Source organism: Podarcis cretensis, assembly GCF_951804945.1.
Source record: "Podarcis cretensis genome assembly, chromosome: 11".
Lineage (NCBI taxonomy): Eukaryota > Metazoa > Chordata > Lepidosauria > Squamata > Lacertidae > Podarcis > Podarcis cretensis.
Genome location: NC_137180.1, coordinates 66,558,368 through 66,583,820, shown reverse-complemented (window position 1 = coordinate 66,583,820; position 25,453 = coordinate 66,558,368). Strand labels below are relative to the sequence as shown.

General features: G+C 57.5%; 1 protein-coding gene across 3 annotated transcripts in view; it reads right to left on the bottom strand.

The window, feature by feature from the left end:
- TLN1 (talin 1) overlaps positions 1–25,453 on the bottom strand; it is a 53,492-nt gene that overhangs the window by 15,072 nt on the left and 12,967 nt on the right. Inside the window, exons 2-34 of one of the 3 annotated variants that reach the window (XM_079996224.1) lie at positions 16,740–16,903; positions 16,376–16,473; positions 16,073–16,202; positions 15,740–15,892; positions 15,486–15,628; positions 14,727–14,854; positions 14,369–14,429; positions 13,975–14,079; positions 13,578–13,733; positions 11,809–11,910; positions 11,488–11,564; positions 11,203–11,383; positions 10,028–10,141; positions 9,601–9,918; positions 8,348–8,446; positions 8,156–8,206; positions 7,190–7,357; positions 6,603–6,897; positions 6,288–6,454; positions 5,333–5,461; positions 5,089–5,202; positions 4,290–4,403; positions 4,025–4,159; positions 3,547–3,675; positions 3,341–3,443; positions 2,928–3,136; positions 2,723–2,842; positions 2,114–2,311; positions 1,439–1,578; positions 1,155–1,248; positions 932–1,021; positions 683–805; positions 417–560 (exon numbers count right to left, since the gene is read on the bottom strand). In XM_079996224.1, the coding sequence (XP_079852350.1) occupies positions 417–560; positions 683–805; positions 932–1,021; positions 1,155–1,248; positions 1,439–1,578; positions 2,114–2,311; positions 2,723–2,842; positions 2,928–3,136; positions 3,341–3,443; positions 3,547–3,675; positions 4,025–4,159; positions 4,290–4,403; positions 5,089–5,202; positions 5,333–5,461; positions 6,288–6,454; positions 6,603–6,897; positions 7,190–7,357; positions 8,156–8,206; positions 8,348–8,446; positions 9,601–9,918; positions 10,028–10,141; positions 11,203–11,383; positions 11,488–11,564; positions 11,809–11,910; positions 13,578–13,733; positions 13,975–14,079; positions 14,369–14,429; positions 14,727–14,854; positions 15,486–15,628; positions 15,740–15,892; positions 16,073–16,202; positions 16,376–16,473; positions 16,740–16,869 (4,518 nt within the window). In that variant the 5' untranslated portion in view covers positions 16,870–16,903. Of the gene's footprint in view, positions 1–416; positions 561–682; positions 806–931; positions 1,022–1,154; positions 1,249–1,438; positions 1,579–2,113; positions 2,312–2,722; positions 2,843–2,927; positions 3,137–3,340; positions 3,444–3,546; positions 3,676–4,024; positions 4,160–4,289; positions 4,404–5,088; positions 5,203–5,332; positions 5,462–6,287; positions 6,455–6,602; positions 6,898–7,189; positions 7,358–8,155; positions 8,207–8,347; positions 8,447–9,600; positions 9,919–10,027; positions 10,142–11,202; positions 11,384–11,487; positions 11,565–11,808; positions 11,911–13,577; positions 13,734–13,974; positions 14,080–14,368; positions 14,430–14,726; positions 14,855–15,485; positions 15,629–15,739; positions 15,893–16,072; positions 16,203–16,375; positions 16,474–16,739; positions 16,907–25,453 lie in introns of all 3 variants that reach the window. The other 2 variants (XM_079996225.1, XM_079996226.1) reach the window with 2 other exon arrangements.

Below are 25,453 nucleotides of genomic sequence, written 5' to 3'. Positions count from 1 at the left end.
TGTGGGAGGCAGGGGAGGGTCCTCCATGTTAGGCCATGGCAGGTGGGGGGCTTTCAAGTCCTCCTGCCTGGCCCCTGGAGACGGGCATGTGGAGACTTGAGGCCCAGGGCACAGGAAAATCCTTTCTTCCTTCCCCGCTTTGGGACCCCGGCTGAAGCCTCGCCACCACGGCAGGTCTCCAATCTGCCAGTCTGAGGTGCCTCCTTGCTTACGGCACCGTCAACGTATGCAGCTGGACTTGGGCGTGTTGCTGGCCCCTTGCGGGACTTTCTCCCTGACGAAGGACTAAGCCAGCAACAAGCACAGACAGACAGACACACATACGCCTCACGAGGGGCTCTGGCTGTGCTCCACCACCCCCCCACACCCCATGGCTCTCTTGCACAGCCTGGGTGCAGCGCCACCCGAGGGCTCACCTGGGACTGGGTGCAGGCCGGGTCAATCAGGTTCTGGCAGGCCATCTGGATGGCTTGGTTGGCTCTTGCAAACTGGGTGGGGTCCACCAGGCCTTGCTGTCCCGCCTGGCTGTTGGGGTCCGAGACGCCAACCAGGTAGGCAGCCTGGGAGCAGAAGGAAGAGAAGCGAGAGGTGTGGGGTGGGTGAGCAATGGAGAAGCAATACGCGCTCCCTGCACCCCAAAAGGAGAGGCCCCCCATTCCCTCATTTCCCGTGGCCTCCCGACCTGGGCAGCTGCTTCCGTGAAGCCGCAGAGGGCCTTGGAGGCGGTGCTGATGGAGTCGCCAAACTCGGGTAGCTTGCTGTTCTTGGCATTCTGGGAGATACCGGCCATGGCTTCCCCCAGGACCTGCAGAAAGAAGGAGGGGAAAGGGTGGGTGCCAGGCCTGGGAGGGGAAGCAGAGCCCCCCAAGGCTGGGGTCACAGAAAGCAGCCACTGCCCGCCCCCCAAAAGAGTTGCCCCCTGGCTGCTCACCTTGGAGTTCTCCATGACACTGTCCAGGCAGTTGAAGTACGACATGTCGTTGACAGCCTGCGTGGGATTCTCCAGCAGCTCTCGCACCGTCTGGGGAGGGGGAACGGCAGCTCAGGGCTCCCCCAGTACCACTGCAGGCCCCTCCTAGAGACTCCCCTCCCTCCTGGCAGGCTGTGGCCCCCCCACAGCAGCCCCCAACCCCCTTTGCTGCGCAGAAGGCTACCTCCAGCTCCCGCAGGGCGTTGTCGCACTCCTTCTGGCCGGGCGCTTGCTGGGTGCACATGGTGATCAGCTGGTTGATGCTGTCTGTCACGGCCCTGCAAGGACAGAGGCAGCCCATGAGCCCCTCCCGTCCGTCCCCCGTCCCCCGTCCCCCCAGCCAAGGCCGGCCAGCCACTCCGGGAAGGAGCATCCACAGCTGCTTGGACGAAGGCCAGCCCCAAAGACAACACAGAGCATCCCCACTCTCAACTCCCACCCTTGCCCCCTTCAGGAGGGAGCCCCTACCGGGCAGCGGCTGCCAGCTGGTTCTTGAGGTTGGGGGCCGCAGGGTCGGCAGAGAGGGCCTTGGCAGCCAGGAGGAGCTTGCTGGAGGACATGGAGATGCTCTTCAGGTTGGAGACCACCTGGGCCTGGGCTTCCCTGGACTGTGGGGAGAAAGGGAGGGAGGCAAAGGAGGGGTCACTCGGCCATCCGCCCCAGGCCAGGGCCAGGGGGCCTCGCATTCATCCAACAGCCCCACTGCCAGCCAACCAGCTTGGCATTGGCTTGTTCCTTGGGAGGGACGAGGGGACGCTCCACTCAGCACCTGCACCTGCTTTCTTTACTACGGTTGAAAAGCCACATAAAGCCAATCTGCTGTTTTGCTAGGGAGCTGTCAGGGCTCCCAGGCCCAATCCAGCCAGGTGCTGAGCCTGAATGCAGGAGCAGAGTGGGACTCCCCGCCTTGCCCTCCGGGCTTTGCCTGGGTCAGTGAAATGGCCATTTTGGCAGAGCTCCGACTGAGCAGCCTGCCCTTCTTCCAGAGCCCATCCCACCAGGGAAGATGGTCCCCTGGCATTGCCCACCCGAGTCCCTCTCTAACCCCACTGTGCGCACACACACACACACACACACACACACACACACACACGCAATTTGCCCCCCTGCGTGCAGCCCTCCCTCCCCAAGGGGGTCTCTTACCGGCGACTGGCCAGCCATCTCCACGCCGGCCTGCAGGAACTCGTTGAAGTCTTGGCCGAACTTGCCGGAGGCCTTGGCCAGGTCCTGGGGGGTCCCACGAGATGCCTGCACCAGCTCCGTGGCCGACTGGTTGAGGCCAGCAGCTGCCTGGTTCAGGTGACTCTGGGCCTCCTGGAAGTTTTTGCCACTGGGGGGGAACTGGAGGACGGGAGGGAACGAGAGTCAGCTTCGGGCATGGGACTCACAATAGGGCTATGCCCCCTCTCCCTTGACCAGAATAAATTGGCCAGAATAAATTACAGCAGCACCTCTTCCCTCTTCAGATACAAGATACAAGATACAAGTCCCTCTGGACTCCAGCCACGAGCGAGACGTTGTGCGACTGTCGGGGTGTGTTGTGCCTGGGCCATTTTAAAAGGGGAGGGATAACTGCAGCCCAGAGGAGGGTGGGCAGACACGCTGCCCTGGGTTGTACAAGGGCCCCCCAGTTTGCTAAACTGGTCCCAGAGCTGAGGGGCCAGGAGACAGGCCTCCTCGAGGGCCCAGACCCCCCAGAGGGGATGCCCTCTGCCCGCCCGCCAAGGCAGAGAAAGAAGGGAAGGGGCTCACCGAGTCAGCCAGGAGCCTCTTGCTGGCCTCGCCCACCGTGCGAATGGCAGCGTCCACATCCCGTTGTCCGGGAAGGCAGTTGACGCAGCGGTTGAGAGCCTGAGAGACGGCCTTGGCCACCTGCCGGGAGAGGGCAGAGCGGCTCAGTGGGGAGGGCCACTACCCCCACCCCACCCACGGTCCCCACGCCAGGTCGAGGGCTCACCTGCGCCAAGCGCTGCTGGCTCTCGGGGTCTCCCGGCTTGGCCACGGCCTTGCGGGCCTCCTCTATCAGGTTGCCGGCCTTGTCCATGACGTCCCCTGCACACTCCAGCATGGCGGCCTGGACCTGCGGCTCCTCCGAGTTGGCAGCCACCCCGCGGGCAGCTTGGCTCAGGGAGCGCAGCGCATGGGCCACATCGCGGGCAGCAATCCCTGGGGGAGGCAGGGGGAGAGGGCAGCATCAGCCCAACCCTGGCTGGGACAGCCCCCCAGGCAAGGACCCTCCCTCCCCAAGAGGGGGTGAGGAGGAAGAGGAGGAGGATGGGGCCAATCCAGACCCAGGAGGAAGAGAGAGCCAGGGGGAGGAGCAATGGAGGCTGCTGGTGGGGAGGGGGTTTGGGGGGCACAGAAGAGTACCTGTGTAGTTTTCGTTGCCCTGGGCAACCTCTCCCAGCAGCTGGGCGATGGCGGAGCTGACGGCCTTGGTGCTGTTCCCCAGGTCCTGGGCGCTCTTCTCCATCTGCAGGACACACAGAGTCAACAGGCCCCTGTGCCCCCACCTCCCCCCTGTGCCCGCCGTACTCACCCTACGCCTTCTGCCCCCCCTGCCCCCCTCTGCTCACCGTCTCTCCCGGAAGGGGCTTCAGCTTGCCCTCTCTGGCCGCCGTCTTGGCTTCCTGCAAGTCCCTCTCCAGGCTCTGCACCAAGCTGAGGGCCGAGTCAATCTCCAGGGGGCCGCAGGCCTCTTGTGCCTGCCGTGGAACAGGAGGGTGTCACCCCCAGGGGGCGCCACACATCATCCCCAGCTCCCAGTCCCTGCCACCATCCCACACTGAGGGCCTTAGCATAGAAGACTGGCAGAAGATCTGTGGGGAGGGAGGTCCCCTTCACCCCACAGAGAACCAATGGCCACAAGACGCGAGAGGAGGAGGAGGAGGAGGAGGAGGAGGAGGAGGAGAAGAAGGAGAAGGAGAAGGAGAAGGAGAAGGAGAAGAAGAAGAAGAAGAAGAAGAAGAAGAAGAAGAAGAAGAAGAAGAAGAAGAAGAAGAAGGGGCCACGGCTGTGAAGAGGGCAGGCGGCTTCACAGCTCCTCCTCCTTACCTTCTGTGCTGCTGTGCGAAGTTCAGCCAAGGCGGCTGCCAGGTTCTTGGCGCACTGGCTGAGCTGCATGGCGGAGGCCTGGTCTGAGATGGTGGGCACCGTGGCCTTGGCCGCAGCCACCATCTTCCCGCCGGGCTGCAGCGGGGGGAGGGAAAGGAGAGTGGTGACCACGAGGAGCCCCCAATCCTGAGCAGCCCCCCACCCTGGGTTGCCCACACAAACGCCCCCTCGCCCCGTGGGCACCCTCCGCTGCCCATCCCCTCACCTGCAGGAAGTTCTGGCTGGCAGCAATGAGAGCCAGCTGGGCGCTGGGGCTGTCAGGCTGTGACTGGCTCCCCCGGACGCCCTGGACCAGCATGGGGATCTGGTCCGCCACCACCTGGAGGAGGGCGGGAGAAAGAGACGGTTGGGGGGGGCTCCATCTGAACCGAGTCCTGGGTCCTTCTTGCCCCAGAGGTGCCAGGAGAGCGTCTGGGGCTCAGGGGGTGAGCCCACCAACACCCAAAGGAAGCAAGAGGCGCCCATGGGAGGAAGTACTTGTGGCTGGTGTTTCTGATCAATGTGATAGCAGCCATTCATTAATAATAATAATAATAATAATAATAATAATAATAATAATAATAATATATATTATTTATACCCCACTCACTCTGGGCAGCTCCCAACAGAATATTAACCACAACAACAACAATAAAAAAGCAATAAAACATCAAATGCTAAAAACTTCCTTAAATGTGGCTGCCTTTATTTATTTACTTGGCAGCAGCCTTCTCTGTCAAATGAATGAATGTATGACAGCTAACATGTCATGTTATGGTTATTAATATCGCTATCAGTATTTTTATTAAAATAATTGTGTTACGCACTGTGTGTTTTTGTGCTGCAACCTGACCTGTGATCTTTGGATGAAGAGTGGTATATAAATTTAAATAATAGCAATGGTCCCAACAGCAACAATGAGAGGTTGGGATGGCCTCTCACCCCCCCCCCCAGCCAGACACCCACACTGAAGCCGGGGGGGGGGACAAGCCCAGCATTCCCCTCCCTCCCTCCCTCCCTCTCACCTTGCAGCTCTGCACCAGCTGCTGGTGGGCAGCCGGGTTCTTGTTGGTGGTGGCTGCATGCTGGGCGGCTGCGATGGTTTGGGTGGCGGCGGCCGCTGCTTGCTTGGCTGCATGCTGGGGAGAGAGAAAGTGGGGGACGGGGTGAGGCCACGAAGGCCCCTCGCTCTGCCCAGCCAGCCAGGCCATGGCAAGCAACGGGCATGGGCACACACACACACACACACACGCCACTTGCAGCACTAACCTCCAGCCGGTGCACCAGCTTCTTCTTGATGGCGTTCTGGGCGGCTGCGTTGGTGGCCATGCGCAGCCCCTCAGCCGCCTCCCGCAGGCGCTGCTGCTGCTCCTCGCTGTCTGGGTGGGCTGCAGCCCCCTAGTGGGCAGGGAGCAGGAGGGGGGCTGGTCAGAATAGCTCCCGCCAGGCCACCCATCACCACCTCACGGGGACCAGGAGAAGGGAGTCTGAGCGGGTGAGGAGGCGCCAGTGAGGCTCCCCTCAGGCGCCCAGGGGGGCACTGGCAAGGGGCACCGGCCGGCTCGAGCCTGGTGTGGCTCCCAGGAAATGTATGTGGCTGGCACCAGAGGGCATGAGGACAGGAGGAGAGGGCATCACCCGGGGGAAGTGGACAACCCCCTCCCTGAAATGGGATGCAGCAAGGAGGGCATCATTGTGGGCACAGACGTGGCACTCAGTTCTTGCTTCCCAAGGAAGGGGGACCAATCCAGGGTTGGGGAGGCTCTCCCTGGCCACAGCGCCTGCACCCTCCCTCCACTGCCAGAAGCAGGACACGAAGTCATGGTTCCTGAGTTGCCAGAGGGTGGTCTAGATCCGTGTTTCCCAACCTTGGGTCGCCAGCTGGTTTGGGACTACAACTCCCATCATCCCTAGCTAGAAACCCCAGTGGTCAGGAATGATGGGAATTGTAGTCCTCAAACAGCTGGAGACCCAAGGTTGGGAAACACTGGTCTAGATGATGCTTGGGGCCCCTCCCTCCTCTACAATTCTTTAACCCTGTTGCTGGGAACTCCAAACGGGGAGCATCACTGCTGCCACCCCCTGGGAAGAGGAGGCAGGGCTGGAGGGGCCTCATCCGGCTGCCAAGGCACATGGGCAGAGGTCCGACAGGTAGGCCTGCGCCCGGCCCCCCCACCTCGCTCCCCTGCCAGGCATCTGCCCAGCCCCTCCACCGACGCCACACCTTGGCTGCCTCCACCATCTTGGCCGTGGCGTCGGCCAGGATCTTGGCCGCACTCAGCAGTTTGCGCGAGTTCTCCAGGTCCGTCTCCCCTTCGGCATCGGCCTTGATGGCGTTCACCAGGTCGGAGGTGGCTTGAGCCAGGATGCGGGCCTGACGCACCATTTCCCCTGGGGGGGAGGAGGAGGGGAGAGGTGAGGGCCAGCCCCACAGACGGACCCTGAGAGGCCCTCAGCCATCCCTCCCGCACACGTGGCCAGCCCCCACCAGCCTCCGTGGATGGGGCCCAAGGGGTCCCTCCCCCCAAGGCCCGCTCACCCGCATCCCCCATGGAGCTAAAGATGTTCTCCGTGACGTTGAGGATGGTGTCGGTGGCCTGGTCGTAGCGGCCGATGGGCTGCCCGCCCGTGGCATGCTGCTTGATGTGCTCCAGCAGGTCGTTGAGGGCCTGCGTCACGGCCGTGGCCGCCACCCCCACCTGCTTCAGCAGCTGCTCGTCACCCGTGGCCGCCTGAGACGTGTCCACGCAGCTCTCCACCGACTTGGCCACCAGCTTGCCAGCTTCCACCAGCTGCTCCTGGCAGACGGGCGAGCTGATGGTGGGCGCCACCACCTGCCAAGGAGGAGGAGGAATGGGCAAGGCACAGGGCGGTCAGAGCAGTGGCCCAGTCTGCCCCAGCCCCACCAGCCCCACTTCCCACAAGACTAAGAAGTCATTCTTTGGGGAAATGGCAGGGGCCGGCTTACGCTCCTCAAATGAGGGCCTTCTCCAAATGGAAGCCCAAAAAGTGCCCCGATGCTAAGGCGGGTGTTTCCTGGAAGAGGAACAACCAAGGCCAGCTGCTGCCCCAGACCCTGAGCAGGGCCAGGGTGCCAGGGGTGGGTGCTCAGGGCCTGCCACTCACCTTGGTGCAAGCCACCAGCTGGGAGGTAGAGAGGGCACACTGCGTGGCGGCAGCAATGACCTGTGTCTGCAGCACCGAGTCCTCCGTCTTCTGGGCCACGTTCTTGGCCTTCAGGACCAAGGCGGCAGCGGCACTGGCCACGGCCTTCGCCAGCTGCATCAGCATGTCCTGTCGGGGGGGCGGGAGGGGGAGGAAGAGGCGGCATTGGCTGCTTGCGCTCATGAAACATTCAGCAGGGAAACCCGAGCCGGGCAAGGAGGGCCCCTCCAGGCTCTCCTGGCGCAGGTGAGATCATCCTTCTTCCGCCTCTGCAAGCACAAACCTCACACCCCTCCGTGCTCCTGCGGCACTCAGCCCCCCCCCCCAAGACACCCCCCCCAACCACACCCTCTCTGGCCTCAATCACAGGCGCAGAGAGCACCGCGCACCAAACCCGTCACCAAGAGGAAGCGCCCACAGCCCCCCACCGCAAGGACCGGGAGGGGGGAGAGAAGATGCTCGGATTCCCCTGTTGTCGAAGCTGCCAAGACCCCACATGGGGCGCTGGGGGCAGAAGGAGCCTCAAGGCCCCCTGCCCTGATGCAGACCCAGTGCTGGGAGGCTGGCAGGGTTCCCTGGCATCTGTGGGAGGATCTGTCAGCGCCAACTGCTCTCCCAACAGAGGCCCCTGCTGACTTTGCTACCATGCCATGTGGCGGAGAGTCCCACAGGCAGCCTCCTGGAGGTCCTGCAGGTCTTGGCCTACGCGGACCCTCTGGCCGGTGATCTTGGGGGCTTCCTGGCTTGTGGATCAGAGCCGTCCCACCAACTGGAGGGGCCAAGGCTCCTGCAACAGGGGGAGCCGAGCATGAGCCAGCGAGAGCAAGTGCCCCAAGCCCCTTGGCAGCGAGCCCCACTGATTGGCAGCAGCGCAGAGGAGGGCTCTGCCCCAGAGAGCACAGCCCCTGCTGGGCTCAGGCCCTTTACCGTCTTGGGGTCAGGGGCGAACAGGGTCCGAGGGCGCCGGCTCCCCACCATCTGCACACGAATCCACAAGACAAGAGAGGTTACTGGGCCCAAGCGCCACCCCCACTGCCCATCCTGTGCCAGAGGGCAGGCGGCCTGCGCCAGACTGTCCCCCGCCAGGTGTGCCCCAGAGGACTCCCGCTTGCCACTCACCTGGAAATGGGGGTCAGCGTCGCTCTCCCCGATCTGCTGCAGCAGCTCCCCACTCGTCTGCCCCACAGCGCCTGCAGCTTGCAAAAGGTTCTGCCGTGGCTGGAGGAGGAAAGGGCTGGAGGTTAGGAGTGGCCCCTGAAGGCAACCCACAAGACCTAAACCCGAACAGGCAGCCCCTCGTGGTAAAGTCTCATTTGTCCAGCTGGGAATGGCTGTCACAGAAAGTGGGCAGAGTTGGGTGCCTGTCACATCTCTAGAGGAACGCTGTCCCTCAGAATAGGGGCAGCCACACGGAAGGCTCCGCTCAGAGTTAATGTGGAGGTTTCTGGGGTCCATGGAGGCTCAATGGAAAATCACAGCATCATAAGTTGGAAGGGAGCTCAGGGTCATCTAGTCCAACCCCCTGCAGAGCGCAGGGCTCTCCTGGGTGTAGGAGGGTCAAGGCGGCCTCTCAGGGGGGTGGGGTGTCCAGCACATTAACCATGACATGTTGGCTGAGAACCTTTCGGCGCCGCCAGGCTTCTGAAGACATTTGCAAAAAATGTTTTCTGTAGAAGTTAACTGAGCTGCGGTTTTAAATGTTGCTGTGATTTTAATGTGCATATATGGGTCACAAAGAGTCGGACATGACTAAACGACAACAAACCGTATTTTTTCGTGTATAAGACGCCCCTGTGTATAAGATGCCCCCCTTTTTTGGGACTCCAAATTGAGAAAATGAGGGGAGATTGCCCAGACTTGATGAGCTTTTTTTTGGGGGGGGGGGGTTGCCAAAAATTGCTCACCTGCAGGACTGCCACAGCCAATCGCACACACATCGATGAAGCCATCAATCATATGCACGCTCACCGAAAGCAAGTGCCAATAGCCCGCACATTTGCCCCAGCAGCCAATAGCCAGCAGACCTTGCTGCAGCCACCCAACCCTCCGCAAAAACGCCGCTGACAATCTTCTGCTCGCGGCAGCCACCAATCGCCCGTCCCACCTCTCCACTCTCTGCGTATAAGCCGACCCCAGATGTTAAGCATAATTTTCAAATAAAATAACCTCATCTTATACACGGAAAAATACGGTATGTTTTGAAACCACTTTGATCTTTTTTTAAAAATAATAATGAGATTGCGTAATACAAGTATAAAATCACAGGCCTGGGGAGGGAGGGGACCCAAAGGGTTGCCTAATCCAGCCCCTGCTGCAAGGCAGGAATTGCACTGAGGAGGAGCTGTTCCCTGGACCCAAGCGGCCAGGCTCACCTCTGCGCTGGAGGGCTGCGCGGTCTTCAGCAGCTCAGAGACGGCCCCCGCCAGGTTCTTGGCCGCCTGCAGGAGCTGCCTGCCATTGCCCCCCTCGTCCTCCATGAGGGCGGCCAGCAGCTTGACCCCCTTGGACATCTCCGTCAGGTTGGAGGAGATGGTGGTGACGGCGCAGCCCACGGCCGTGTAGTCCGTCTCGGCCGGGTCGCCCGCCGTCAGGTTGACCACGGAAGCCGTGCCGGCCGTGATGGCGTCCACCTGGGAGTGGATCTCGTGCTTCGACTCGTCCATCTTGTTCTTGCGCCAGGCTTTGGAGGCCTGGGGGGGGGAAGGGGGGCCGTTATTCCAGGACTCCACATGGGAGGCTCCCCCCTGGAGGGCACGCAGTCGCCCCCAAGGGCCGCTTCCTTTGGCCAGCCCCACTCACCGCATCCTGCCCCATGGGGGGCAGCGTGTCAAAGTCCTCCAGGTTGGACTGGGCAGCCTGGACCGCCTGCATGCTGGAGAGGATGGTGCCCGTCAAGGCCTGCTGGGCAGAGGTCTGCAAGGAGAAGGAGGAGAAGAGGAAGAAAGGGGCACAGCCCGGCCCTCTCCTGGAGCCCAAGGGCCCCTGAAAGGAGGGGGGAAGCAGAGAGCCCTGGGTGGGGAGGGGCACCCGTGGGCTGCGATGTGGGTGGGGCTACATAAGCACCACTCCCAGGGCCCTCAGCTCCTGAAGGTAAGAGGCCCCTTTCTATGTCCAGCTCTCCTTTGTCAACAACAAATGGTCGCTGTCATTTATGGACCCAATAGGTATCTCAAGCCATTTGCACTTAACAAAATATGTGTTTTATCCAAGTAATTGTTGAATTGAAATACAATTAAAAGGTGTATATTAATAGTGAAATAGAATTAAAAAGAAGTATATTAATAGTGAAATAATTATTAAGCTCTAACTAAAAATGACTTAACAATGCAAACACATTGGCATTTGACAACAACAAAAGTTCCTTTTGAAACACAATTTACAAAGACTCAAAATCTAGTCTCTAGGAACTTGCTATAATATGAAAAAATAATAGGTGTAAATACTGTATATGATGCAAACTACTAATAATTATAAATATCAGAATGTAGGCCTCCTATATATATAGAAAGGAGCAAACCAGTGATATTTGAGGGAGCAGACTAGCAGGTGGGGCCCATGACTTATGTCATAGGAGCCTACACAACACAAAACACGGTATGTAGGTTTTATTTCATTTGTTTTTTTTCTTATATATTGGAAATGGACGTCCAGTTTTTTCCCCCTTTAATTTCTTTTTGGGGCCCCCAAGATAGTGGGGCCTTAAGCTATAGCTTGTTACCTTATACATAAATCTGGCCCTGACCACTCCCCAGCAGCAGCCACGGGTGCAAACAGTCCCAGAGGGAAGAGGACTCTGTGAATCATTGACTGGTAGAGGTGGACGGGACCCCTTGCAGTCATCTAGCCCAACCCCCTGCAGGCAGGAGCTAAAGCATCCCAGATGGACAGCCACTCAGTGCTCTTCGTGCTTCTCGTGCAGAGAAACGGCTTGGTGACCCCCGCGGGAGTGGAGGGGAGAGGGAAGGGCTCCTTACCAGGGGGGGCATGTGCCCGCGGTGCATCTGCCCGCTGGTGATCTGCTGCTGGGCCTGGGGCATGGTGCCCATCTGGAAGTTCTCCGGCCCGCCGGCACCCAGGCGGATGATGCCCGGCAGGGCCAGGGAGCCCGTCTCAGCCTTGTTGACCTGGTTGAACTGCTGCTGGAGGACGGTGGACCTGCGAGGCAAGCAGAGGGAGGGAGGAGAGAAGAAGCACCCCCACTCCGGGCAGCAGCAACCCCCCCCCTCTACCCCACAGCCCTCCTCTCCCTCCAGACTTACTTTTTGGGGGAGACAGACTCCTCCAGCATGGTCGATTCCTCGTCCCCCTCCAAGCCAAAGTGGTCTTTGCTCTTTTTCTGTGGGGCAGAGAAGGGGCAGGCAATGACTCCGCCACCCACCGACAAAGGCGGCCATGGGGCACGGGGCACAGGCCACAGCCTCTCAGCACCGCCAGGGCAAGGCAGCCCACCCTCCTGTTGGGGGTCATCCTTCCCCTCGGCCAGCACCCTGCAGCGCCAGCTTGGCCTTGCCCTCCCGCATGCCCAGGCAGACGCCACGCCTGAGGTGGGCACCCCTCTCCCTGCCTCCCCACAGCCTCACCTTCTTCAGGATGATGTCAATGTAGCCGGCAATGAGCTGGGCAATCTGCTCCCCCTCCGTCGTCTGGACAGAGTAGTAGCCGTCCTGGTAATCCCCAAAGTCCTGCAAGAGGAAAGCAAAAAGGTCTCTCTCTCCCCACTGCCCCCCGGCCACTGTAGGGCAGCCACAAGGTGGGGATAACTGTGAAGCCAGGTGATGATGATGATGGTGAGACCCCACCCATCTGACCAGGTTTCCCCAGCCACTCTGGGTGGCTTACAGCACATCTAAAAACAGAGTGTGAGCTGCTGGGGGCCTGAAGGGCCCTGCCCTGCTCCTCTCCCCCCGGCTTGGGACGGGGCCTGGCTGGCTCCATAAAGGACTGCTGCTGCTGCTGCTGCTGCCACGGCTGCTGGGAAGAGGCCTCCATTTTTGTTTTTGATTTCATTTTGTTTTTAAATTGCTTCTGTTTGTTATCCCCGTCACTTTAAATTGTGATTGATATTGTTACGGAAATTACGGGGGGGGGGCACATCTTTAAAGTTAAATGTTACAAATATTATGCCTGAATGTATCCTTTCAAATTGACAGCTCAGGGAAGTTACCTAGCTTTAACAATCATATAAAATCAACTCCTTTGCCAGTTCCCTCCATTCCAAAGCTATTTTCCCCTTAAAAAAGGACTCCAGGAAGTTCCCAGGGGTGACAATTGCTGAGCTGATTGTTGGCCAAGGAAAGCCTAATCCCATCCAAAGACTTGCCAAGGGGCCAGACATGCAAAGGAACTTCTATTGTACCTTTGGGTGGTGGGTACTTAAGACATATTTGTCTATGCTAATCTTATACCTGGGTCTTGCCCTGCCATGTCTGCTTAGGCTAATCTTGTACCAAGGACCCCTCTGGACCTGTTTGCCAAGGTTACACTAGTGTAACCCCTGTCTACCCCTCCCCTTTGGTGACATGTCAGGGATGTAGCAATGATGCTGTACTGTGTTCTGTATTCTGGGATATGGTGGGAAAGTTTTAAAAGTCCTTGTCTCCCCATCCTCGGGGTTCAAAATTCCTCTTTGAACCTGATGCGCAATAAACTTTGGTCTACAGCTATTTGCTCCAGTTGGTGGCTGGAATCCTTCCTTTATTCCGCAGGGACCCAAGGGCTCTGCCCGATGAGCTGGGGGACTGAGCAGCCTCCCACCTAGATTTTTCCCGTAACAATATTAATGCTGTATTCTGAGTTTTAGATTTTATGATTTATGTGGAAATTGTTTTTCCATTTGGTTTTGTACTTTTTGATGTGTTTTATTTATTGTTTATGACTTTGGTTATGTTGGTAATTACATAAATCCTGTCATGTTGTAAGCCACCTTGAGCATTGTTTTAACTATGGAAAGATGGCAAACAAAATGATGATGATGATGAAACGTAATAAAAACATCAAGCATTAAAAGCCTCCTGTTACAGGGCTGCCTTCAGATGTCTTCTAAAAGTTGTGCAATTCTTTATCTCCTTGGCATCCGAAGGGAGGGTGTCCCACAGGGAGGGCGCCACCACCAAGAAGGCCCTGCACAGCTCCATCCTCATTCCAGACATTGTCTATTGCGATGTTCAGCTGGTGAAGCAGCACGATGTTGCTCAGCCCTCCCGCCTGCCTGCCCTCTGCTTGCAGGACGCAGCCCCAGGCAGCCCAATTCTGCCGCTGTGCTTCTTCCAAAGGACACCCGGGGAGGGGGCAAAGAGAGTTGGAGATGGCGGGGGGAGGAAGAGGAAGAGGAAGGAGGAGGAAGGCCCACCAGCGTGAAGCTCTTGGGGGAGGCGGCCCAGCGCTTGATGTTGGTGAGGTTCCACTCCTGGATGACCTCCTTGGTCTTCTCGTCCACCCGCATGACACATTCCTTGGTGATGCCCAGCAGGCGGGGGACCAGCTTGTTCTTGCCCTTCATCTTCTCCTGCAGGGGGGACACGTGGGTCAGGCCCAAGGGGAGCCCTCAGCTCCCCCTGCACCAAGGGGGCACCAGCCACCCCAGAGCCACCGTGCCCACCTCAAAGGGCAAACATGCAGGAGAGGCGCCCCCCCGCCAGGCGTAGAAGTGCCAAGGGTGCAACAGCCCCACCTCAGATGGAGGCAGGGGGCTCCCCGAGCACCCTGCCCCCCGATAGGGCAGAGAGATGGGGCAGGGCCCCCCTCACCTTGACCAGGAAGAAGGAGACCCCGTAGGTCTTGAGGGATCGGGCCAGCTTCACGTAGCGGACCTTCGCCTCAATCTCGCTCATGTTGCCACAGTTCTTGTGGGCCTGAGGGCAGAGCAGAGCAGAGCAGAGGGGGGGTCACCCTTCCACTCCTCCCAGCCCCAGGGAAAGGGGCCCCCTCTCCCGCCAGAGCCGCCCCACACAGCAGTGGCATCCCAAGCCCCCACAGGGGGTCCTCCTGTCAAAAGCAGGTATTTTGCCAGGCACAAGGTGTGCCCCCCCAAGCCCACTCATGGGTGGAGGGGGAGGAGTGTCCCCTGTGAGCCCCCTTCCCCTGGAGGTCCAAGGGGTCCCTGGTTGCAGCCAGCCCCCCCCCCCCCCCGCTTCCACTCACCATGAAAATCTTGCGCTCGCCTTTCTGCTTGATGTACTCCTTGGGCAGAAAGTCCTTGAGGCTGGAAAAGGGGAGGAGAGGAGGGGGGCATGAGGGGAGGGAGAGCAAGGAAGAAGCCCAAACCTCTGCTGCCCAACCCAAACTCATCCCTTGGGGGGGGGGCAGTCCTGCCCAGAGCAAGGAGGCCTTGCCCAAATAAAGGGAAGTGCAGTGAAGAAGCCCTGGCGGACGGCTGTCCAACCTCGACTTGAAAACCCCCAAGGAAGAGCAGGCCACTCGCTTCTGTGCGGCACCCTGTGACCCGGTTTCCCCTGGCACTCCGCCGCGAAGCCCACGCCAAGCGGGCAGGGGCACTCACTCCAAGAATCCCGGCTTGTGCTTCTGCTCGTTGTGGGGGCCAAACTGGACCTGGCACTGGAATCCTGCAAACTCACAGGCCTTGTCAAAGGAGACGGGGTGGGAGCCGTTCAGGATGTCGTCACGGGCCTGAAGAAGGCAGCGGGGCACAGGGAAATCACTCTCCTGAATTAATTCACATCTCCTTAATGGGCCCTTCCCCTTCCCTCCCACCCTCTCCCCAAGGATTTTGGGCTGCCGGGGGGGGGGGGAGACCTGCTGCCCACTCCACCAACCCAACCTTCATGGCACCTGCCAGGTGTACCTTGGGGGTTATTTATTTTATTTCACAAAATTTATACACTGCTTGATTGTAAAAAAGAAAATCAAAAAACCCAGCAACCTCAAAGCAGTTAATAAAAAGAGAAAACATTAAAATTGAGTTCAAAGCGTACAGAAAGTAAAAATACTAAAACAGGTTAGAACTTACTTCTACTTTCTAAGCGTGGGGGGGGGTGTCTAAACAAGAATGTTTTTATCAAGTGCCAAAACGTGCAAAGCAAAGGCACCTGCTTGATATCAGGAGGCAGGGAGTTCCAGAGGGCAGGTGCTGCCACACTAAATGATTGAATGCTTACAAACGCAGAAAGTGGGGCTTATGTGGCATCTATGGCGGGGCCCGTCCCCCTGAGCAGCCGCATGTGGGGTGAGGGGGTTTCATAGGTAAACTGGGGTTAGGATAATGCCCGAGACTTGCAGGATTGTGTGACGGGAACAGTACCTGCACATAGAGCAGGTTGAGTTGCACAGGATCCCGCGAATCCACGTTTTGGTCCGAGTAGAAGAACTTCCGTCGCAGGAGGAGGGTCTCGCTGTCATCGATGCCCTGCTCTCGGAGGGTGCGCCCGTGGTCCAGCCAGTTCACTGTGGGGGCGCAGAGAACATTGGGAGGGGAGGTAGGGGGAAGGAGAGAGACCCCCCCCCACTCTTTGCTCCTGGGACCTCGTGGGTCATCCCCCCACCCCACCGACTTACACTCATCGTCCGTGTGGAGTTTCTGCTTGAGCTTCTCCATCTTCTTCTCATCCCGCAGGAGCGTCTTGTCCTTTTTGAGGGTCCCCGTCTGATCCTCCTTCTTCTCCTCCACAATTTCCCGCACCAGGGAGTACTCGTCGTAGTTCGTGATGCCTGCCGGGTCAAGAGGGTGGGGGGGGGGAGAGAGGTCAGCCCTGCCAGACTGGGAGACATCCCCAGAGAAGGGCCTCCCTCCTGACTTCTGCAGAGGGAGACAACATGTCTCTGTGTTGGGGGGGGAGCCCTTGTCCTTCCCTCCCTCCGTAGATCAAGATATCCCCCCCCCCCGCTCACCGATTCTGGCGCAGATGGTCATGAGTATGTCTGTGACCGTCTTGGAGTCGTCCACCATGACCGTCTTGACCGTCCCGTCCAGCATCCGGATCTTCAGGGGCCTCTGCTTCTTCTTGTACTCCAAGGTGTCCTGGAATGGGGGGGCATCAGAGAGGGCCGGAGGAGAGAAATGGGGGGGGCAACCCAGAGTGGGGGGGCAGGGGAGGGGAAAGAGGGGGGCCATGCAAAGGAGGAGACGCCCGCCTGGCAAGGGAGGGGGCGGCCAGGGGACAACCCAGGCGGGGAAGGAAGGGGGGGACGTACCCCATTGCGGAGCATGTAGTAGTCCAGGGCCTTCCCAGCTTCCAGCCAGATGCCTTTCTTGGGATCTTCGTCCGACAGGAAGAGGCCAAAGTCGGTGGCTGGAAAAGAGCAGGAAAGACTCTCCCAGGACAGGCCAAACAAAGGGCAGGTCCAGGCACGGCTTTGGGGAGGCCCAGCCCCTCTGCACTTGGGCCTGAGGACCCGCCTCTGCAGATGTCCCCCAACACGCCCCGCCTTTCTTCATCAGAAGGGCAGGCCCCCCTCTCTTGCCTGATGTGAAGAGATGCAGCTGAGAATACATTCAACGCCCCCCCCCCCAATATCAGCTGCTCCACCCTACCCAACCCCCCTGCCCCCGACTTACGCTGGCCCATCTGCGCCTCCGGAACTCGCTCCCGGATCATGCGGCAGGCGTCGTACACCATGGTGGACGGCTCAAACTGCATCGTCTTCACCACGTTGCCAATGCTGATCTTCAGGGATAAGGCAACCATGGTGGCGGCTGGGGGGTCCCCACTCCTGCTTCACCTGCGGGGCAAAGAGGGGCCACAGCCGCTGGTGAGCAAGACCCCCGGAGAGGCCACAAGTCCCTTCAGCCAGGAAGCACTCACTGAAGCAAAGGTTAGTCCCTTCCAGCTCGACCATTCAATCATTCCAAGGCTCCAAGCCCACTTGGGTGGGGACCCACTCTTCCCCCCATAAGGGCCAGGCTGGGACATCGGGGGGTAGGGTGCAAGGTAGAATCCCACTTGTCTTTTCACAGCTGAGCCTGAGGTTCAGTGAAGCTGCAGGCAGCAGCGGAAGAAGCCTCTTGGGCACCCGTGGTGGCATGCCCAGGGGCAGGGCGAACCGCCCACGGTGCCCATAGGGATGGAACAGGGTGCTCGGCATCCCATGCCGTCCCTATGGGCACTGCACGCCCTGTGCCGTGTCATCCCGTGGTCAGATTTTCACAATTGGCGAGTGGCACTGGCACCCCCGGCCACTCGGCAGGCAGCGCTTGTACCCCCGGCTGCCGCAGCTGGGAATGCAAGCACTGCCTGCCAGGGGTGCCAGGCAGCGCTGCCCGCTGATCATGGAAATCCGATTGCCAATCGCATAAAACCCGCTGGGGATGTGAGCGCTGATCAGCAGGAGTATTTGCGTGATCAGTGGGCGGATTTTCATGACAACGAACGCACCAATCACAAAAATCTGGCCACCGGGGGTGCGAGCACCGCCATGCAGGTCTGCCGGGGGGGTTGTGTCCCCCCCAGGCATGACACCCGGGGTGGACCTCATCCACTTGCAACGCCCCTGGCTGCAGGTTGGTCAGACCACCAGGCCAAGGTGAGTGAAGAACCTCCAGTGCGGGATGGGAGGGGGGAGAAGATGGCAGAAAGTCAGAGCATCATCCCCCCCCCCCCACTTCCAATGAATCTCCCTCTATTTTTATTTGCAGGGACCCCCTCAGGTGCTGAGCAATGCTGGGTTTCCCTTGATTCTAAAGGCGGTTTGGCGAAAGTGGAAGACGGAGCTGGACCCAACACAAGCTACCCGGGTCCCCAACACCAGTCACCCTGAACGGAAGGAAGGGTAGCAGTTCCAGGAAACAGGGCAGTTCTAGCTCCAGCCAAGACCCTCCTCAATTCTGTGCAGTGTTAGAAACTCAAGATATAAGGACTTCCGGGTTAGCGCCTCCGGCAATGGCGGAGCTCCTCCGATCGGGAGGAACCGGCTCCGTGAAAAACAGGGTCTGTCCGCCACGGTGAAGGCGGAGACCCTTAGAAATCACAGACGGAAGAAGTCTGTGAACCTGGATTCGGCTGGCACCTCCTGAGCCCCCCCCCCTACTCGCGGGGAGACCCGGTATCGGGAATCCGGAGCGACGTGGGGTGAGAGGCGCGGTGCTTTGAATCGACCGCTTATTTCACAGAGCGAAGCCGCATTGCAGCTGTCAGAGAGCGCTGACTTTTTTTCCTGTGGACAATAGGATTTTAAACAACAACCTGTGAGTAGAACGGGAAATTGAGCTTTTAAATAATTTAATTTGGCACCGAACGGGGAAGGTTCAAACAGGAAGTCCACCTTCCCTTTCTGTAAATAGACTGAAGCAAAGTAGTTGTTAACTAAGGTTTTGGAAAGTCTTATGTAAAGGATTAAAGCTCCACTGATTGAAACTATTAACTTTGACCAAGTGAACTTGCAGGAGAAGGTGAAAAATTAAAAATCGAAGCGTCACGTCTCTGAACCTGGGAACGGCTTGCAAAAAGTCCATCGACGGTAAACAGGACAAATTTGACAGCTAGCTTTAAAAGAAAGACATTGTTTCTATTGTCTGCTTCTGCACTTAAAAAGAAGAAAAGGTAACTGGAAACTGTTACTAATTTACTTTTGGAATTGTGCTGGAAAGGATTGATACAAATGGAGACTGTCTTCCTCTAGAGGGAGTTTTGGGACATTGTTACAAGAGTGCAGCTGGGAAATTGGCCTTAAGATAAAGACTGTGAGAAACTAGTTCTGACCTTGAACATCTTAAGAATGTCAGCAAAGGAAGAAGTAGCGTCTGGCTACTAAGATTGATATTTTGGGAACAAAAGTGGATATCAGCATAGAAGTCGACAAGAACCCGGCACAGGAATCTTTCTTAACTGAACAAATTGATGAATTAGAGAAGGAGAAAGTTGCTGTTGTTGAGTACAAAGCAAAACAAGGGGGAGCCTTAACCCTAAAGAGGCAAATGGAGGATTACAACTTGAGGCCTTATATGACTGTAATTAGGAGAAGCCAGTTTTTGAAGATGGGTGCCTGGCCTGATCTGGAAAAGGAAAGGTGGAGAGATCCCCTTATGCAGGGATCAAATGACTTTTGGAATATGAATTTGAGCCAAGAGGAGATTGGAGCTTTTGGGGCCTTTGGACTTGGAAGAATTGTGAAACAAGATTCGGAATACTTTGTGGGCCCAAGCTTTAACTATGGAAATCTGGCAGACCTGTCAAGAAGGAATATAAGCATCGTTAGGTTGGAGCTCCCCCGAGATCTGCTTTTTAGCACCAAAGATTATCAAGAAGATCGGCAAAAGGGAAGTGAAGAAGAGTTAAGAGCCTCGGATATAAGATCTCCAGGTTGATGGACGCTGGGAGGTTGATGGAACTGACGGCAGGGGCCAAGACCGGGGAGGGGAGACGGTGGAAGAAAATTGGGAATTTAAAGTGTATATATGGAGATTTTTAAAAAAAATTAATGAGAGATGGGAAAATCGTGGAATGAAATTTTTATGACCCTAGGGGAAATGTCTTAAGAGATTAAGTTCAAATATATTAGTTTTAAGGAGAAATAAGATTAAAAAAAGTAAAAATGGATGATTAATTGGTGAAAGAAGAGAATGTTAAATTACAGTATATTAAGATAAATTATTAGGATAAAAAAAAGATGAAGGATTTGCTGAAATATCTACCTGAACCAGAATACAAAGAGGGGAGGTGTGAGGAGGTCAAGGAAATAAGCTAAAGAAAGAAAGTTATGTAAAGGTTTGATTTGTTCTTTTTTTTTGATTGTATGCATTTTTTTGTCTGTTTTCTTTTTTTTATCTTTTTTCTTTGATGGGACTTGTTTTTATGTATTGTTTTGCTTTCTTTTTTGGTTTAATTGGGTGTTTTTCTGCTGTTATTTTTTTATTACTCGTGTAACCTTTAAAATTTTAATAAAAATCTATTTAAAAAAAGAAAGAAACTCAAGATATATAAGCTAGGCGCCAAATGGCTTAAACCGGGGTTACAGTAGCCAAAATGGAAGGTTTAGTTGCCATTTTTGTGCCAGATGGCTCAAAAGTCGACTTTTTGGTTCCTGAAATTCATTCTGATTGTGCAGGTAGAACACAATGGATAGAATTCTATGGGATATGCAGAGCCAGGATAGCTCAGGGGGTTACAGTGTGGTCCTGATAACACCAAAGTTGCAGGTTTGATTGCTGCATGGGGCAGCTGCACACTCCTGCATGGGTGATCTGCAGGGTCCCTTTTTTGCAACTGGATGGGGGATTCAGGGGGTCTGCAGGGGAGCACAGGAATAAAAGAACGTCAGACTCCCTGATTCACCCAGCAGAAAGAAAGAAAGAAAGAAAGAAAGAAAAATAAATGTTGCATCTGTCTTTAAATATAAATATATAAATGGCTAAACATTCTGTTTTGGTACCTGCAATCCAAATCCCAGGAGCCACACGGCTCCTAGCCTGTGTGTCCCAGTTTCTAACACTGCTAAGAGCATGTGTTGCTTGTGTGTGAAATACCGTATTTTTCGCCTCATAGGGCACACCTAGTTTTTTTTGGGGGGGGGATAAATAAAAAATAATTATTTCCCCCCCCCCAGGCGCGGGGCCGGGGCGGGGGAAGCCCGAGCTTCCCCTGACCCCAGCCCCCACAACAGGCTGCTATCCGCAAGCCGTGGGAGCCCGGCGGGAAGTCGCACAGGGCTCCCAAGGCTTGCGGAGAGCTGCCCGAAGCCTGGAGAGCAAGAGGGGTCGGTGCGCACCGACCCCTCTCGCTCTCCAGGCTTCAGCGAAAACCTGCATTCGCCCCATAGGACGCACACACGTTTCCCCTTCATTTTTGGAGGGGAAAAAGTGCATCCTATAGGGCGAAAAATACGGTAGTCCAGACCTGAAGATCCCCAAGCAGGCACCTCCAGATGGTGGAGATGTCAGGCGCCATCCTGGCACCCGGGCATCTTCCTTTGGTCGCAAGCGGCTGACAGCCAGATGCAAAAAGCGTCTGGTGGATTTTGATCGTTGGCCAGTGCCCACCTAGTCCAGAAACCTGAGGTCCTACTCCTGGTCCCCCCCCCTCCAGTTCAGACCCCTTAAGGTGTACATGCTGCAACAATATGCATTTTTACAAACTACCAATTCATTTTTGAAAAGGACAATACACAATCAAGTCATTAAAACACCATATAATTATAAAATAATAAAATGGAGAACAAATGACCAACACCAAATCAAACTGATTCTGCAGAAAAAGCTTGGCGAGACAGAAATGTTGTTATCGGGGGCAAATTGCCCAACTGCGGGTGTCTGGCTGGCTACAGGAGTGGCGGCAATCCAGAGGGCAGGTCCAAATCCCCCCCATGTTGGCTGTGGGGGAGCCAGGGGGCCTCTGCAGGCGAGGGAGCAAGTGGCCCCAGGACTGAGCAGGAAGGAACAGCGAGTTGCTCTGGAGTGACAGCCCTGCTGTCCAAGAGGAAGGGGGCCTGCCAGGAGCCCCGGCTGATAAGACCCTGCGGCAAAAAGGAGCCAGAGATACGGAAAAGTGGCTGGCAAGGATGACGGAGAAACTGCAGGAGGGAAGCGTGTGGCTCCAGGCTTCACTGGAAGAAGAGCCTGCAAGATCAGGCCAAAGGGGGCACTGAGTCCAGCTCCTGTTGTCATGGTGGCCAGCCAGGTACCTTTGGGGGGGACCTGCAAGCAGGGCTCGGGCACCAGAGCCCTCTCCCTGCCGCCCTTTCCGGCAACTGGCTGTCAGAAGCATTACTGCCTCTGCCACGGAGGCTGAGAGGAGCCAAAGGAGCGAGGAGCCATGGACAACTCTCTGCCCAGGGAATGGAGGAGGCAGCCAGCCAACAAGGTTCTTGGCAAACTCCCCCGACACTTCTTCCAGGGACCCCCGAGGCTGGGTCCCCTCTTTTCAACGGCTCATCTGAACAGGAGGTCCTCTTCCACCCGACGGGCAGGGACCAGGGACCCTCCTTGCTGGCTGCCTTCCAGGGCCCTCAAGGGCACCAAACCTTGGCCCCGTGAGCCAAGGGGCACCTGAAGGCACGGTGAGAAACGCCAAGATTGAGGCTCAAATGATGCCTTCATCCTCAGTTACGGTCACCACAGCTGTCTAGTTGCCTTTTCCCCCAGAGAGATTTATTATTATAGGTTCACAACACACAAAAACATCAAATAAAAGGATCCAGAATAAAATAGTGCTGCTGCCTGCCAGTCGGATGGTGGAGATGTCAGTTGCCCAACCCAGTGTCAGGACACCTTCGCTCAGTCACAACTGGACACACTGCTGAACTGCCTCCTGCACCTTAGACCAGGGGTCACCCACATGGCAACTACATGGATGCTGGTGCCCCAAGACCTTCCCTGGTGACTACAATGTGCCCCCCCCCCTTTGCAGAAATTGAGCAGGAAAGAAGCATGCTGTATTCCTAGCCAACAGAACAGGGTGTGTGTGCCTTCTGTTGTGGTGTTTGTGTGTGTGATGCCCACCTGTGGCTTGCAGGTGGGGGACAGGAAGGTGGGCGAGCCTTGCCTTAGACTCAGCTGTCTAGACAAAGGTCTCCTGGTCAGGAATCCACCCAAGCTCCCTCCTGGGCTGGGTTAAGCCAACCCTTCTGCCCACCTGATCTCCACCAGCCCAGCTGAGCACCTGAAGAACCGCAGGATGTGGGCAGCTGCAGCCTGGCAAGGGAAGCCAACTGTTTGGGGGGTTGGCTGGCTCCCACCAGGACAGGGACCCTCTGGGTTTGGGGAAGGGGCTGCTGAGACCACCACCACCACCTGGGCAATAAAGGAACAGAGAAAGAGGTCTCCCAGCTCCCTTGCAGCTCCAAGGGACCAGATCCCCCCAGCCTGCCCAGCTCAGCTCCTCTGTGGTGTCCCAGTGCCTAGACCCAAGGAGCTTCATCCTGCCCTCTCCTAGGAAGCTGCTCCAAGCACCAGAGGGGGCCCTGCCAGGCCAGGAGGAAGGGAGGCACTCTCTCCCTCATGCACTGGTCTCCCGCCCTGGCCAAAGCTGTGTACGGAGTGTTCTCCCAGCTCCCAGAGGCCTTTGGGGGCCTGCTTTGGGTTCACCTACTTGCCCCCTGGCACCATGCCTCACTGGGCTGTGAACCGGCTCGTGAGCACCCAATTCTGAGCAGCACAAGCCCCCCCCCCCCCCCGGCCAGGCCCAAAGTGTCTCACTTGGCTGTGCAGGTCTTGGCCAGCTGTGCTCCACCACTGGAAAGAAGCAGCTTCCGAGCCAAATGGGCCTCCCAGGGCCCTCAAGCACTGGTCCTCCTGCTGCCCCCGGGCTCTGCTCTGAGCAGTCTCTGCAGCCAGGATTGCCTCTGCCTGCCTGGGCACACAGCTCCTGCTGCTGCTGCTTTGGGCTCCTCACCCCCTCCGCCTCCTTCCTCCTATCTCCTTCAGCCCATTTCCTGACCTGAGACCAGCGACCAGCCCGGCTCTCCCTGGCCTGAGCCTCTTCCGCCCTGGGCCAGTTCCTCCCTGCCCCCTGCATGGCTGTCATCCTCTGCCAGGAACTGAGCTCAGGGGCAGGAAAAGGTCCTGCCAGTGACCCCGGAGGCTCAGAGTCCAGCCTGCCATGGCCCTGGGACAAGGCCAGGAGCACAGAGGGAGTCTCCAGGAAGGGAAGGGTCCTTCAAAACTGGGTGCCATGTTTGTTCCATGTGGTTGGGAGACCCACAGAGGGGGCCCAGGCAAGGGATGAAAGCTCCCAATGTGACTCCAGCTCCTCACACATGCCAGCTATGGATCAAAGAAAATGCAGGGCTCCTCTTCTTCATTCTCATCAAGGAGACAGACTCAGAAAGAGTTTGCCAGAGGCTCCTTTTGCGGCTTCCGCTTTCCGTCTGCTGCTGTGCTGACTGTGGGGTTTGGGGACCAAGAACTTGCTAGCCATTCTGGGAGGCTGGTTGCCCCCTGACGGCGAGTCACCAGGCAAGCTCCAGCCTCACCCACAGTGTTGCAGGCGCAGGGAGTGGGCGGTGGGTGGGATTTTGCAAGAAGGGAGAGCAAAGGGAAACAATTCTGAAGCGGCAGCGGAAGCACGAGAAAGGCAGCAGGAGCATTGCAGGGTCCCCAGCCAGGCAGGGGCTGCTCCTGGGGGCTGGGGCCAGCGCCCACTCCGCACTGGCCCCAGGGTGGAGGGGAGGCAGAGCGCCAGCAGCAGCAGCAGCAGAAGCTGTACGTGGCCCAGGAGGCGGAGGCGGATGAGGAGCCCTCCCCTCCGCTCCACAGAAACATTCCAGGCCTGCAATCTTGAGCAACTCAGCAATGCAGCGCCTGCAGAGGCCCAGGCTCCCCATTGGCTGACAGAGCCCATCGGGCAAGGGGAGGGTTCCCCCCCCCCCCGCAGGCCAAGGAATGTCAGAAGCACCCTGGCAGAGGGCGGCACGTGTGGCACAAAGGCACCAACACCCCACCCACGCGTGCCACCAACACTCCTTCCACCAAGGAAACGGGGAGAAGCAGCACCATTCCAGGCACAAAGCAATGCTTGCGCCCCTCTGCACAGACCTCCTGCCACCCCCTGACTTTCTCCCCACGCTCGCCCTGGCTCTGTGGCCAACGGGGAGTCTGGGCCGGCAACCGGATCAGCCGCTGCCCTTTTGCCCGGGAAGTCTGCCAGCCGGGCTGCCCAAGCCCAGAGAGAGGCAGTGTGTGTATCCGGCAGCCAGCGCAGGGTGCCTCTTCCAGCCGCCTCCAATTAGGGCATTACTGAGCACATGCCGCCTCCGGAGGGTGGGATCCGTGTCAAGAGCCAGCAGGAAAACCAGCCTTTCACAAGAGGAAGGAGATCACATGTGGGCAGCATCATGGAGCTGAAAGGGTCCTGGGAGTCCACCCCACCCCACCCAATTTGGTAAATCCAGAGCCAGGGTCCCCCGCTGCATGAAGACCCTCTGGCCAGGCAGGTCAGCCAGATTGTGTGGAAGAAGGAGGAGGGAGGGAAGCCCACAAGGAAGGAGGCAGCCGAACTTCAGGCACCTGCACGTCCATCATCCCTGTTCAAGGCCCATCCAGGCCAGCCCTGTCCAGCTTCCCACAGCAGCCTCTTCTGGGGAGCTCAGGATCCAACCCTGGCTATTTGGCTGGCTGCCAACACCTGCTCATGGCAGGTAGAGTGTCTCTCCCCCCCCCCCCCCCGCTGGTCACAGAGGCTCTGTTTGCAACTAGCACTTCCAACTGGCATTAGTTTAAGCTGTGCATCTGCCCAACGGTTCTCCCAGGCTCCTTCTACTAATCCCCGCCTGGCGACTGGTCTCTTGCCAAAGCTCTTCCTTCGCAGCCACCAGAGCTTCTTGCATCTACAAGATAAGTCG